This window comes from Triticum dicoccoides, chromosome 2B, assembly GCF_002162155.2.
Source record: "Triticum dicoccoides isolate Atlit2015 ecotype Zavitan chromosome 2B, WEW_v2.0, whole genome shotgun sequence".
NCBI lineage: Eukaryota > Viridiplantae > Streptophyta > Magnoliopsida > Poales > Poaceae > Triticum > Triticum dicoccoides.
Genome location: NC_041383.1, coordinates 236,054,012 through 236,067,953, shown reverse-complemented (window position 1 = coordinate 236,067,953; position 13,942 = coordinate 236,054,012). Strand labels below are relative to the sequence as shown.

The following is a 13,942-nucleotide window of genomic DNA, read 5'->3' as shown; positions in this document are numbered from 1 at the left end:
CTTACGCCTTTTGACTAATTCAACCTACCCTCGGTGGACATGCATCAGTCCATTCGGTGTCAGATTGTCAGAGGCATACACTGTAGTACCCAACATGCGGAGTACCATCATTGTTCGACTTCACGAAGAGGCGAAGAGCCAAGCACAAGGTTTAGTAGTATGAGTAGTACTACTACTAGAACCACATGGTGGAGCGTCTATACGCTTATTTTTTTAATCTCTGATAAAGTACACGTTTATTCCAGAGAAGGGCGGAAAACGGCAGCCCAACATGTAAAGATGATATCGATCAACCAACCATGCTTGAATATATCTTGGCCTTCGTGCGAGCCCGTCTGTGTGTTAACCGCAATCAAGTCCACAATCAAGTCCACAATTTTCTCTCGATGTACTCCCTCCTTTCCGGTTTATAGGGCTTATCTTAAAATTTTAGTTTTTCCATTTTATAAGGCTCAATTTGATTTTTTCCATCACATGTTCAGATTCCAAGGTGCATTAAATCATTGCATGCAAGTATTAAGAGAAAATTGACCAATGCATGTACTTTATGCATGCATGCATTGCAATTAATGCATTGGTAAACATAATTTTTTGAGGAAAATAAGAGCATTAATTAGGTGCTTTTGCAAAAGTACAAAAAGTATTCCACCACTCGCCATCTACCTTGATTGGTGAGATTTTTGAATTGAGCACTATAAACCGGAAAGGAGGGAGTACTACTACGGAGTGGAGTAAGTGCATGCATGTGTATACCCGGGGTGGAAGCACTGCATGCATGTGTGTACACATTATTCCCTCTAGTAATAGACACCGTGCTATAACTACAAATGCTATTTTCCAGGCTGATCGCTAGTCGCCTTGGTCCCACAGATTTTTTCTTTTTTCTGAAGCGAGCTCTATAAACAGTGACAGATGGAGTAGTATGAGTGGATTCAAAGAAGATCGTATTGATGGTTGCTTCTTCCGAGCAACCTACAGTGGGAAAGGTGGGGCTTATGATTTGACTGCTCATTACTCACTATTAATGCGGCGCAACGACCGGGCTGAGTTTCCCATGCGGTTGTGCACAACCCCCCCCCCCCCGGTTCTTAAATATACTCCGGAGTATTTGTCTTTCTAGAGATTTCAACGAGTGACTACTCAAATATTTGTCTTTTTAGAGATTCAAATGGACTACTACATACAGATGTATATAGACATATTTTAGAGTGTAGATTCACTCATTTTGCTCCGTATGTAGTCACTTGTTGAAATCTCTAGAAAGACGAATAGAGTATTTAGGAACGGAGGGAGTACACATACGAAGCAAAATGAGTGAATCTACACTCTAAAATATGCCCATTTGAAATTTGTAAAAAGACAAATATTTTTTTTGACACCTGAAACAGTAGGAGAGGCTCCTACTGTATATATTGAATTAAAGTATCAAAAAGTTTAGTACAATGTCATATCCTTACATCCATAGCCATGATAAAATTAACGGTATATGTAGGTAGCCTAAGTAAGTACTAGACTATGTGGCAACAAAGGACTGAATAAAAGTGGAGAGAAAATGTTTGTGTTTCTCTTTAGCTCTATGTATGAGTAAAGAGAAGTCCTCTTTGACTCTTCTTGCCCAAGACCCAACCGTGGGGTCAATTCTCCTAAAGTGGTTGTTGTTTCTTTCCTTCCACAAACTCCAGGAGGCATATAGGAAAATCTCCATAAACATTTGGTTGTTCCAAACGGATTTGGCTTCCTTGATCCAGTTGAGGCGATCTCCATTAGCTGTCCAGTGGATATTCAAAGTGTCCCAACAGGCTGAACTGAAGGGGCAAGTAAAGATCATATGTTCAATTGTTTCTTCCTCATTCCTGCCACATAGAATGCAACCATAATTGTCCCCGATGTTGTAGTGTCTTCTCTTCAACATGTTTCTTGTGTTGAGGCGATCAGAGAGGAGCCAACCGAAGACTTTGATTTTCATTGTGGCCGAAGATTTCCAGAGCCATTTGTAGCTAATATGGGCTGTGGCCTCACAAAAATAGAAATTGTAATATCTGTTGGCAGTGTATATCTCAGAGCCCCATTCATAGATCCAGGATTCCATGTCATCACCCTCACCCATGCCAACATGCGCTGTGATCTCCTGGAGATGACGTAGCTCATTGTGTGCTTGCATGGACAGTGGTAGGTGAAAGGTTTCATTGAGATTGGTGCACCCAAGAAAGTCTCGAACAGAGATGTCTTCAAGTTTGGCATAAGAAAAAGCACGTGGGTGTGAATCAGCAAGGACATCATCCAACCATAGATATTTCCACATCAGCACAATATCTCCTTTGCTAATGATCACTTTTGATATTCCTCTATAGATGGGTGTGAGTTTGAGCACATCTTTCCACCAGAACGATCCGCATGGATCTGAAGCGTGTGGGATTTTGTCATTGTAGTATGTGGACCAAATCAAGTCAACCCACGGCAGATCCCAGTGATTATAGAATTTGTGCAGGTATTTCATGAGTAAAGCATCACTTTGGGTTTGTAAATCAAGAACCCCGAGACCCCCACACTCTTTTGGTCTGCAAACCATTTGCCATGAAGCTAATGAGTTACATTTTTCCCCATCATCCGTTTTCTTGGTCTAGAGACATTGTCTTCTGATTTTATCCAACAGATCAATAATTTCCGTTGGCAGTTTGAGGGTGAAAAGGGCAAAGATTATAAGGGATGTGATTACCGAATTGAGAAGGGATAATTTCCCTCCATAGGAAATCATTGACAGCGTTGCCGAAAGTCTCCGTTGAACTCCACAAACCAATGGCATGAGATCTTGTACTGTAGGTTTAGAAGTACCCATTGGCAGCCCAAGGTAAGTAAAAGGTAACTTTCCCACGACGCAACCAAAAATTTGCGCAATAGTCTGAGCGGTGGAGGCATCACAGTTCATGGGCACGAGAGTAGACTTGTGGAAGTTAATCTTGAGACCAATCGAAGTGGCATAATTAGTAAGAATCGTTTTGACAAGAGAAGCTTGGTCCGGACACGCAGGAAGTAACATGACAGTGTCATCGGCGTATTGAATCACCGGGTAGTCTGATTGGTTGGGGCGGTGAAAGGGCAGCTTAAGATCATTTATTTGGAAGGAGTCATTGATTGCATCCTGCAATAAATCTGCCGCCAGGACAAAGATTAGGGGGACAGGGGATCACCTTGGCGCACCCCACAAACACAATTAAACTGTCTGCCCGGGACGCCATTAAGGAGCACAGAAGACTTCGCAGAGGAGAAAATTGTTTTGATCCATCCCAGCCATTTATCATTGAAACCCATGTGTTTCATGATTTCCAGCATAGCATCATGGTCGATGGTGTCGAACGCTTTTGCAAAATCTAGCTTGAGCAGTACTATTGGCTTTTTAGAAGATTGGCATTGGTATATGTACTCAAAAGCCCAAGCAAGGCAGTCCTGAATAGACCTCTTTTTCAGGAAACCATATTGGTTGCGGTGAATAATCTTGAGAATCATTTTTTGTAACCTGTTAGCTAGAAGCTTTGTGATGACCTTAAGACAACAATTTAGCACAGTGATCGGTCTAAAGTCATTAACTCCTTGTGGCGCCGAAATTTTTGGGATGAGTGTGATGAATCCGTCATTGATACTCTTCAAGTTGAGAGCACCCTCAAAAAATTGATCACATAGTGCATAGAAATCTTCCTTAACTATGTGCCAACAAGATTTTAGAAATGCCCCATTAAATCCATCAGGGCCTGGAGCCCGATCCGCATGCATTTCTTTGATGACTAGATCAATCTCCTGCCTAGTAAATGGCACAGTTAGGTCATCCAGCCCCTCAATTCTCTTGATAATGGAGGGAAGATCAAATTTCATCTCATGCTTAGAGGAGGTTCCAAGTCTTTCTTTAAAAGAGTGATAAATGACAGATTCTTTGCTTGCGTGATCATCAATTATTGTTCCATTATGTAGAGTTAATGAGGCAATATTGTTCCTCCTGTAGCATTCGGAGGCCATAGCTTGGAAAATTTTGGAGTTTTCATCCCCAAAATGAACCCATCGAATTGTGCACCGTTTCTTCCAATATTGCTGTTGATATGACAAGAGTCGTAGGATGTGGGCTTTTAGGATAATCCTAAAATTAGCCTCGGGAATTGTCAAAGGCCTTCTGTTCTCCAGCGTGTCCAGGTCAGCTAGAGCCTTGTTGGAGTTAGTAATGGCTATAGATAATCGGGAAATGTTCTTGCTCCAATTTTTGAGGCAGTATCGCAAGTGCTTGAATTTTCTACAAAGAATGGTTGCACTATTGGTCGATCGGACGGGCTTATCCCAAGCAGACTGCACAACCTCCATAAAACCAGGGTGTTGAATCCAGAAAGGCTGAAATCGAAAAAGCTTACTTCTAGGAATAGAAGTTTCAATGGAGACCACGCACGGTATATGATCAGACACAGGCTTGCATTGATAGCATTAGAAAGTGCTAATTGTTTATCACCAGAGTTTAACCCACGAATGTTCCAACATAACACATTCCAATTGACCAAAAGACCCATAAAGCTAATAAACCAGCAAATTAAGCCGAGGACGAAGACCCTGCCTCCTTGGACTCCAAGAGAGCAGCTTCAGTAAGTTCTTCTGGCGGGATGGTGCATGTTTGGACACCCACCTGCTGAATTACCTGAATGGGAGTAGGAGGTGGTCTTTCCTGGGCTGCCTCAGTGTCCAGCTCCCTGATGATCACCGAGGAGGGAGCAGTAGGAGTGTGGTGTGGTTTGACCTTTGATTGCTTCTTCTTGGTATCGCACAGAGCATGGACCTGAAATCCATCATATTTATTGGATCTAGCGTTGCGATGAAGAGAGACTTCACATTCAGGTGCCTGCACTTTTCCACGATGAGAGGAAGCGCCTCCATCAGGCAGAACAACATCAGAAGGAGGCATAAGCAAAGAGCTAGAGTTTCCCTGGAGCAGAGCCATGGAGGGATCAGTCGGAGCCGCGGCAGGAGCAGACCAGGAATGCACCACAGATATGCAGTCCTCATTATCCCTAGTGATCTGATGCCCAGCAGTAATCAAGATAGAATCATTGTTGCTGCTAACTTGAACATGAACTTTCAAGCAATCCCTAAAACCCAGCCCCGAGCTCCATGGGCCAAAAGTGGCCAAAACGGGCTTAATGGCAGTCCACAGAAAGTCATTGATCTGTCACACCGGCCTAGCTGAGTGGAAGAGCATAGAAGCCATCAAGTTCCCATGGTGTGACATGGTGAAGTGCAGACCAGAGTTATTCAGAGAAAGATCAATTGTGAGAGAATCTTGCTGCTGTATTATAGGAACCAAGGAGATACTGGCAGGGCTATCAAAGTTACTTCTCGAGAGATTATTCAGAACATTGACAGGCACAAGAACAAACCCATCAGAACTGACAGAAGACTCAGAGCTGCTGTGCCAAGATATGGAGTCATTCCAAGCCATTGCAGGGCTGTCTAGCAGATTGTTTTCAGGTAAAATTCCATCAGAAACCTGAAGACCTTCAGCAGCCAACCATGCCTGAAAATTATACACAGCAGGAGGTGGAGGAGCTGGCCAGGCACCCCATTGCGCCTGAAACTGAACCTGATGGTCCACCTGCACATTGTCATTGGCCTGATTAGCCTGATGCATAGCATGATCAGCAGCTACATTCTGAGCCATCCAGTTGTGCAGCTGGGCTTGGTAAATTTGCTCAGCAGTCAGCCCTTCACCAAACAGAGGATGTGGAACACCATCATCAGGAGGTGGATTTTCCCCAGCAGGTGGAACTTCAGGTAAGTGTGCATTCCAATCACTACTACGTAACATAGTTACAGCAACTGTCCAGCAGTGCCTAGCACCCCCAATCTGCCTCATCACAATGCTCTTAGGGACCAATCTAAGATGAATGACCCTGGCCTTCAGGAGCACAAAACGCCTGTCACTCCTGGGATTATGCCATTCAAGTAAAGTACCAAAAGTATCCACAGACTTATGCATGTAATGCTGGGTTTAATCTACACTTCTACACTACTATTAAACAAGAGAACATGTTCAGGGCGAACGAAAACTCTGCCGTTCCGACGCCCGCACGAGTGAAACAATCGCCCTTGATTCCGCTCGCAGCTCCTAATTTTCAGGCCGATTCCAACTGAATCGTGCCTCCCCGATCCTTCTTTCTCTCCCCAGATCGAGGAAAACAGCGCCGCCTCCTCCCTTCCCCCACAATGACGCAACCCCCAATCCTCAGCCGAACTGCCCCGTGACAACCTCCCGAGCACTCTCCCCGCCGCCCGCACAACGCCCTCATCGGTGCTCTTTTCACCAGAGCGGCCCGGAGCGGCATGCACAGGAAGCCGGAGCAGGGAAGGAGTGCGGCCACCGCCGGGAGACAAGGGGAGGCGTGGTCGCGCTCTTTTGGGTCGGCCATGGAGGCCGCACGCAAGCCCGCGGAGCGGCGGCGCCCGCTCCGCCTCGCCTCTCCGGCCGCATCCAAAGGACGAAGTGGGCGCATGTGTGGCGGCTGCCGGCGAATGAGGCCGCACGCGAGCCCGCGGCTCGGCGGCGCGGATCCCTCTTCCCCCTGCCGGTTTGAAATCCGCACCGTCCCCGACAAGGTAACTGCTCTCCTCCGGTTAGGCCCTGGCCTGGGCATGTGCAGCCAGTGCGAGCAATCACCGAGCCATCAGTGATTCGCTGATCCCTATGATTCACTCCCTAATTTGCATTGGTCAGGTAAAGATCCACCTCTATAAGCGAAGTAGGTTGCTTTGCTTTGTATCCGATCTAATTTGTGCTTTACTTCTTTTTGGGCTGTAGTAATTCTCCATATGCTCCACTTGAGAGAGCAAGAGAAGGTTACTCTACTCCATTATGTACTAATTCCGGCAATCAAGGTCAATACATGTTACATCAATCAGGGTCAGTAATTGTATCTACACTACTATTAAACAAGAGAACATGTTCAGGGCGAACGAAAACTCTGCCGTTCCGACGCCCGCACGAGTGAAACAATCGCCCTTGATTCCGCTCGCAACTCCTAATTTTCAGGCCGATTCCAACTGAATCGTGCCTCCCCGATCCTTCTTTCTCTCCCCAGATCGAGGAAAACAGAGCCGCCTCCTCCCTTCCCCCACAATGACGCAACCCCCAATCGTCAGCCGAACTGCCCCGTGACAACCTCCCGGGCACTCTCCCCGCCGCCCGCATTACGCCCTCATCGGCGCTCTTTTCGCCAGAGCGGCCTGGAGCGGCGTGCACAGGAAGCCGAAGCAGGGAAGGAGTGCATCCACCGCCGGGAGACAAGGGGACGCGTGGTCGCGCTCTTTTGGGTCGGCCATGGAGGCCGCACGCAAGCCCGCAGCGTGGCGGCGCCCGCTCCGCCTCGCCTCTCCGGCTGCATCCAAAGGACGAAGTGGGCGCATGTGTGGCGGCTGCCGGCGAATGAGGCCGCACGCGAGCCCGCGGCGCGGCGGCGCGGATCCCTCTTCCCCCTGCCAGTTTGAAATCCGCACCGTCCCCGACAAGGTAACTGCTCTCCTCCGGTTAGGCCCTGGCCTGGGCATGTGCAGCCGGTGCGAGCAATCACCGAGCCATCAGTGATTCGTTGATCCCTATGATTCACTCCCTAATTTGCATTGGTCAGGTAAAGATCCTCCTCTATAAGCGAAGTAGGTTGCTTTGCTTTGTATCCGATCTAATTTGTGCTTTACTTCTTTTTGGGCTGTAGTAATTCTCCATATGCTCCACTTGAGAGAGCAAGAGAAGGTTACTCTACTCCATTATGTACTAATTCCGGCAATCAAGGTCAATACATGTTACATCAATCAGGGTCAGTAATTGTATCTACACTACTATTAAACAAGAGAACATGTTCAGGGCGAACGAAAACTCTGCCGTTCCGACGCCCGCACGAGTGAAACAATCGCCCTTGATTCCGCTCGCAGCTCCTAATTTTCAGGCCGATTCCAACTGAATCGTGCCTCCCCGATCCTTCTTTCTCTCCCCAGATCGAGGAAAACAGCGCCGCCTCCTCCCTTCCCCCACAATGACGCAACCCCCAATCGTCAGCCGAACTGCCCCGTGACAACCTCCCGGGCACTCTCCCCGCCGCCCGCACAACGCCCTCATCGGCGCTCTTTTCGCCAGAGCGGCCCGGAGCGGCGTGCACAGGAAGCCGGAGCAGGGAAGGAGTGCGGCCACCGCCGGGAGACAAGGGGAGGCGTGGTCGCGCTCTTTTGGGTTGGCCATGGAGGCCGCACGCAAGCCCGCGGCGTGGCGGCGCCCGCTCCGCCTCGCCTCTCCGGCCGCATCCAAAGGACGAAGTGGGCGCATGTGTGGCGGCTGCCGGCGAATGAGGCCGCACGCGAGCCCGCGGCGCGGCGGCGCGGATCCCTCTTCCCCCTGCCGGTTTGAAATCCGCATCGTCCCCGACAAGGTAACTGCTCTCCTCCGGTTAGGCCCTGGCCTGGGCATGTGCAGCCGGTGCGAGCAATCACCGAGCCATCAGTGATTCGTTGATCCCTATGATTCACTCCCTAATTTGCATTGGTCAGGTAAAGATCCTCCTCTATAAGCGAAGTAGGTTGCTTTGCTTTGTATCCGATCTAATTTGTGCTTTACTTCTTTTTGGGCTGTAGTAATTCTCCATATGCTCCACTTGAGAGAGCAAGAGAAGGTTACTCTACTCCATTATGTACTAATTCCGACAATCAAGGTCAATACATGTTACATCAATCAGGGTCAGTAATTGTACTAATTTCAGAGAAGACCTGTATAGCAGTACTACTCCATCGGCAAGCGTTCAGTGCTGGATTTCTTTCACGCCTGTGTAGTGTTGTACCATGGTCGTTCTCCCTCCTCCAGGTTTGATTTTTCAAGTTTCATGCCTTTGTGTTTTAAGATGTCATCCCAAAAGTAATTGTAACATGAAAAACCAAAGAAAGAGAAGATTAACACGTGAGTTTATAAATTCTCAATAGAAAGTCATTGAAGAAAATTTAGGACAAATATAATGTCTAATTGGCACTTGAACCGACAAAGGGCCTCACTTTGTTATCTTGCACAGGGACTCAGCCAAGTCCGGCCTGGCCATGCCTCCGTCCTCCCGCCTTGCCGGCTGCGTGTGTGTGTGCTGTCTATGCTTGACGCTGCATGCTTGTTGGCTTGTCACTGGGTGCTTGTCGCTGCAGGCCTGTTGCAGCAGATGCTGCTTTGCTGTATATATTTGTATAATGCTTGCATCTTGTATGCAGCTATGCTTTGTTTTATACTGACATTGTTGTTGCTGCTGTTGACCTGTTGATGTTGTTGCTTACTGCTGCTATCCTCCTGATGTTGTTGCTGTGCTGGCCAAGGAGTGAGTCCAGAGATACACAACATTCAATTATGAGGGTCTAGGAAATTAATGGTCATTCAGTCATTGATGATATAAAAAGAGGCATGAAGGCAATGAAAGGGGTAGTATTTTGATCTCATGTCATCTCGCACATAGATTATTTGTTCTTCTTTACTTACCATTTTATTAATTATTTATATATACCCACCATACCGCCGTATTATTGTTTCTTGAAATTACCGTATCCCCATTTCCTTATCGCCGTATCCGTAACGCCGGTTCTTCATAGCTATGAAGCACGAGTCTACAATGATCTATTTTCATGTTCTATCAAGAAGTTCCATTTGCAATTTCCTTCTATAAGTTTCATTTATGACAATAATGATCGATCCATGTTCATAGCTATGTACGTGTTTCACTGGTATTACCATTGTTCATAGTGTAAGCATATTAAATAGTTATATGCTTATTGCACTACAAAGTGTAAACTGTTTATTATGTTCCATCATTTGACAGAGCAATGCTAAAGTTCTAAAGTATCAAGTGATTGAATACACTGAAAATGATTACATATGCAAGCTTTGCAAAGTAGAGAACCTCTTTTTTAGCCTCCACCAATTTATTGTTCTCCTTGTGTTGCTTGGATAAAATGAAATGCATACTATACTGCTACTGCTACTGAGACTTGTCACAATTTCTGTATCCTGTGTTACAATGAGACTCACAGTTCAAAATTCAGGTGGAAGGTAATCAATTTTCTAAGGATAAACTTCATACTCGAATCTACGTTGTGTAATGTGTGACAAATGTGAATGTTGGCAGTGTCTGATTTGTGCCCTTTTAAATTTCAAATGGGGTGATTCCAAAGAAGCAGATTAAACTTGCCCTAAATGTTGTGTTTGGGAGATCGAGCATGGCTTACGTATGCCTTTGCCACAAAATTATGTTCTTGGGGCTAAAGATCTGCCAAGGGCCATGCTTAGCGATCATATAGAAGAACAACTCTTTAAACGGCTCAATGAAGAGAGACACGAACGAGCTATTCATAATGGGAAAAGTTTTGATGAGGTCAGTGCTGCCTCATCAATTTACAAAATCTTACGTTTATGGATCCTATGTTTTCTTTTTCTTGTTTATATCTTGGTTTCCTTTCCTGAATATGAAATATGTGGTTTGTGTACTTCTTATAAACAGAGATGTGTTGCTCCTTCTGCATACTTTTATTCCTTTTTTTTAGAATTTGACTGTATTTAAGTGTTTTTTGGCTAGATCCTTGTTTCATGCACGTGCACTTTTTTTGGGGGAATCGGGAGCTTTTCCGGACTGAATAAGTAGAGTTATAGTCAAGCTGAAGGCTGAAAACGAAGCCATAATTCATATTTATCCAAGCACACCTTTGCCGCTCAGGCGAAGCATTTTTTGCACACAGGTGAGCAGCAACAGCAGCTGGTCTGTGCACAAGCCTAAATTGAAAACTAGAATAAACTCTACTTAGTTGGTTCACTTCCTTCAGGATGGGGGCAATCACTGATCTGTCTTGAGCATCACTGGACCAAAATATATGTACCACCTAGCAATAGATTGATGGTACAAATATATGTACATACATTAGGGTGTATAGCTGGTTGATGTATTTTTTTAATGAGGGTTTGGTTTACGGGTGTGTGCAGTCTGTATAAGACTAGGAGTATTGGATGGTTTTGAGTCGGCACTCGGCAGTATGTATTTTGAATGAAGTTTGTGGTATGTATAGGGGTGATAGATTGGATAGGAACTTCTGATCTAATTACTATGGTTGTGGTGAAACCATGTTTTGCTTGAATTATACTCCCTCCGTTCCTAAATATAAGTCTTTCTAGGGATTCCAAGAAGGGACTACATACGGAGCAAAATGAGTGAATTTACACTCTAAAACATGTCTACATACATCTGTATGTAGTTTATAGTAGAATCTCTAAAAAGACTTATATTTAGGAACGGAGGGAGTATATTTGGAACTGATCTTAATTTACTAGAGAAATCAATTCCAAAATCCAATAAACTTCTATAATTTCTATAATTTCCAAGAATAGGAGTATTGCTGGTTAATCAATTGATTTACATTAATATCTTAAAAGGGGACGACACGCATGTCCTGATGCGAATTTTTTTTAGAAAGGAAGGGTTTATGTAATTTTGGTAGGATAAAAAATGTAACCTTAGTATTACCTAGAGCTAGGATATGTGAGTAGATTATTTTAATTTTTGAGCTCATATGTGAGATCATGTTTGGAATATCATGTTCCTATAATGGAATCAGTCGGGATAGTGAAGTCTGCACCAGAATGTTGACCACCCTTTTTTGTTTTTTAAGTTAAGGAATTTACAACAAGTCTCTTGCAAAAATAACTATCCTATCCCTTTCTACAATCTCTATATATCTTTGTTAGATAAGGTAAGTATTGTATAATAGTTCGGTTTTCCGTGATTTTTTTCATTCCTCTGTGTAAACAGCCTAATATGAGTTCACAATCAATAACATGCTCACCGTCGAGAGTAACGATCAGTCGATATGTGCTCCTAATTCTCTCTCTTATAAACGTGAAGTCCAAATGCCTACTGGCTGCTTTCAGGTGACTGGAATTTTGAGCCTTCAACTTGTCGACATGTGCCTGAGAAGTAGGTAAGATGGAGCTAAGGCTGAGATGGAGGCGACACTGCCTGCCACAATGTCTCCAAGATGCTGAGCTAGGACCTGGACAGAGGCGGGGACGACACTACTTGTGGTGGCATCCCCAAGATGAAGATCTAGGACCTGGATGGAGGCAGGGACGACACAACTTGTCCCAGCGTCGTCAGCGGAGGACATGCAACGGGTTGTGGGGTTTGGGTGGAGGTGGGTTAGAGGGATGACCGGTGGCAGCAACGGCAACTCGGGCAGACCAGGGCGGCGAGGCTGTAGTGCGGGCGTTCGTGTGCCAGGAAGAAGGTTACAGTCCGTTGGATGCATAATATGGGAGGGCGGAGGGAAAACTGACTGAAGAAAAATCTTTTTGAGCCTGAAATAGTCGCTCTCAATTGTAACCATAGAAGCTTGGCACGTTTTGAAGAACCAGAGTTGCCTGTGTGTTGTAGAGTTTTTTCTTGCAACTTTAAGGCCTTTGTTTGCTCTATCTTGAAGACCTTTGTTCTACACGTCTTACTATGGGTTGTGAAGAAATAGAGTTGTGTGATCTGACATGGTGAAAGAGAAGGTGCTTGTGATGAGATAGAATTGCACTATCTATCTTTTATCAGGGTCCATAGAGCTAAATCCAAGCCATATATATCTCAGTAGCAATTCAGGTTCAAATACAACACCTTCTCTTCTATCTGTAATTAGCAACGTGGATTAACTATGTGTATCATTACATTGTCTGAATCATCGCATTGTTATAACTAATTTTCTCAACACGTGCGTTGCACGTGCACATCTACTAGTAGTCATAGGGAAATCCAACATACAAGATCCAAATCTCCGGGCCAAAAGTGGTAAGCCTCATGTTAAGCGCAGCATCATGAGGAACAAAAGAAATCACCGTGTGCTCATCAGCTTGCATCTCATCTAGTTCAAAGGTGGTTCCGACGACAGTATCTCTAACGAGGGAGTCATCAAATCCAAAAATACCAATCCCTAGAGGGTGATCCTCAACTTCAGTGGGGAAGAAATGAGACTCATGGAGCAAACCTTGGATGGTATCGCTGAGGGCTTCTTTCTGATGCTGTGGGATGAACCTATTGGCCTTAGCAATAGCCAAGAAGTCGTGGCACAGGGGAGGCACCGCACTGACCACCATGTCCACTCTCACCTTCCGATCAGCCGGGCCAAGCTCCACCATCATTCCTTGCGGCAGGTAGGGGACGATGTTGATGGGGAAATTCGCCGTTGTTGGTGGAGGAGGGAGGAGCAGAGCATGCGCAGAGGAGTGCACGCGCGGCGAGGTGGAATGCGTATCGGCAGGGGGTATGGATTGATTGTGTAGCCAATTTTCTTTGTTGGAGCGCCGCCCCTGGAGACAGGATGATGGCACGTGTCCAAGGCAGCCGCAGATATCGCAATGAACGGCCGAGGATTGCTTGGGACGAGCTGTGAGGCGCAGCGTAGGTAACTGAGGTAAATGCTTGCTAGAGGAAGGAATCCGTGCAGCCCCCGATTTGACTGGACCAAAATCAATTAGCCTCCCGTTTCCCAAGTTGGCCGTGGCAGTGCTGCTAGTAGAAGGTAAGCAGGGTAATGATTCCATCTCAAAAAAAGGAGAAATAGGATTCTTGCCTTTGAATGTCTTGTCAAAATGATTTGCTGCTCCAGATAAATGAAGATCAGATTTCTTAGCATTCTTGGGCTTCCAAAAATAGTGCTTGGCCTTAGGATCATAGCAGTTGCGCTTGTTGTGGCCCAAGAAGGAACAAACCTCACATTTTTGATAGGCCGGGCATTGGAAAAAAAGGTGAGTTTGTGATCCACAAATAGTACAGGCCTGCTAGATCAGTTGTGGCCCAGAGCCCACAGCCTTGACGATGGTGGGCTGGACAGGATTCACCGTACTAGCAGGAGTGGGACAGCAACAATTGTCATTAAGACA

At 45.6% G+C, this 13,942-nt stretch overlaps 1 protein-coding gene across 1 annotated transcript; it reads right to left on the bottom strand.

Annotated features, from left to right (window-relative positions):
- Window positions 1-1,513: 1,513 nt before the first annotated feature.
- LOC119360815 lies at window positions 1,514-4,969 on the bottom strand. The gene is made up of 4 exons (XM_037626304.1): window positions 4,670-4,969; window positions 3,258-3,792; window positions 2,628-2,967; window positions 1,514-2,441 (listed from the first exon to the last, which is right to left on the bottom strand). The coding sequence occupies exons 1-4, from the start codon at window positions 4,967-4,969 to the stop codon at window positions 1,514-1,516; spliced, it is 2,103 nt and encodes a 700-aa protein (XP_037482201.1).
- Window positions 4,970-13,942: the final 8,973 nt, after the last annotated feature.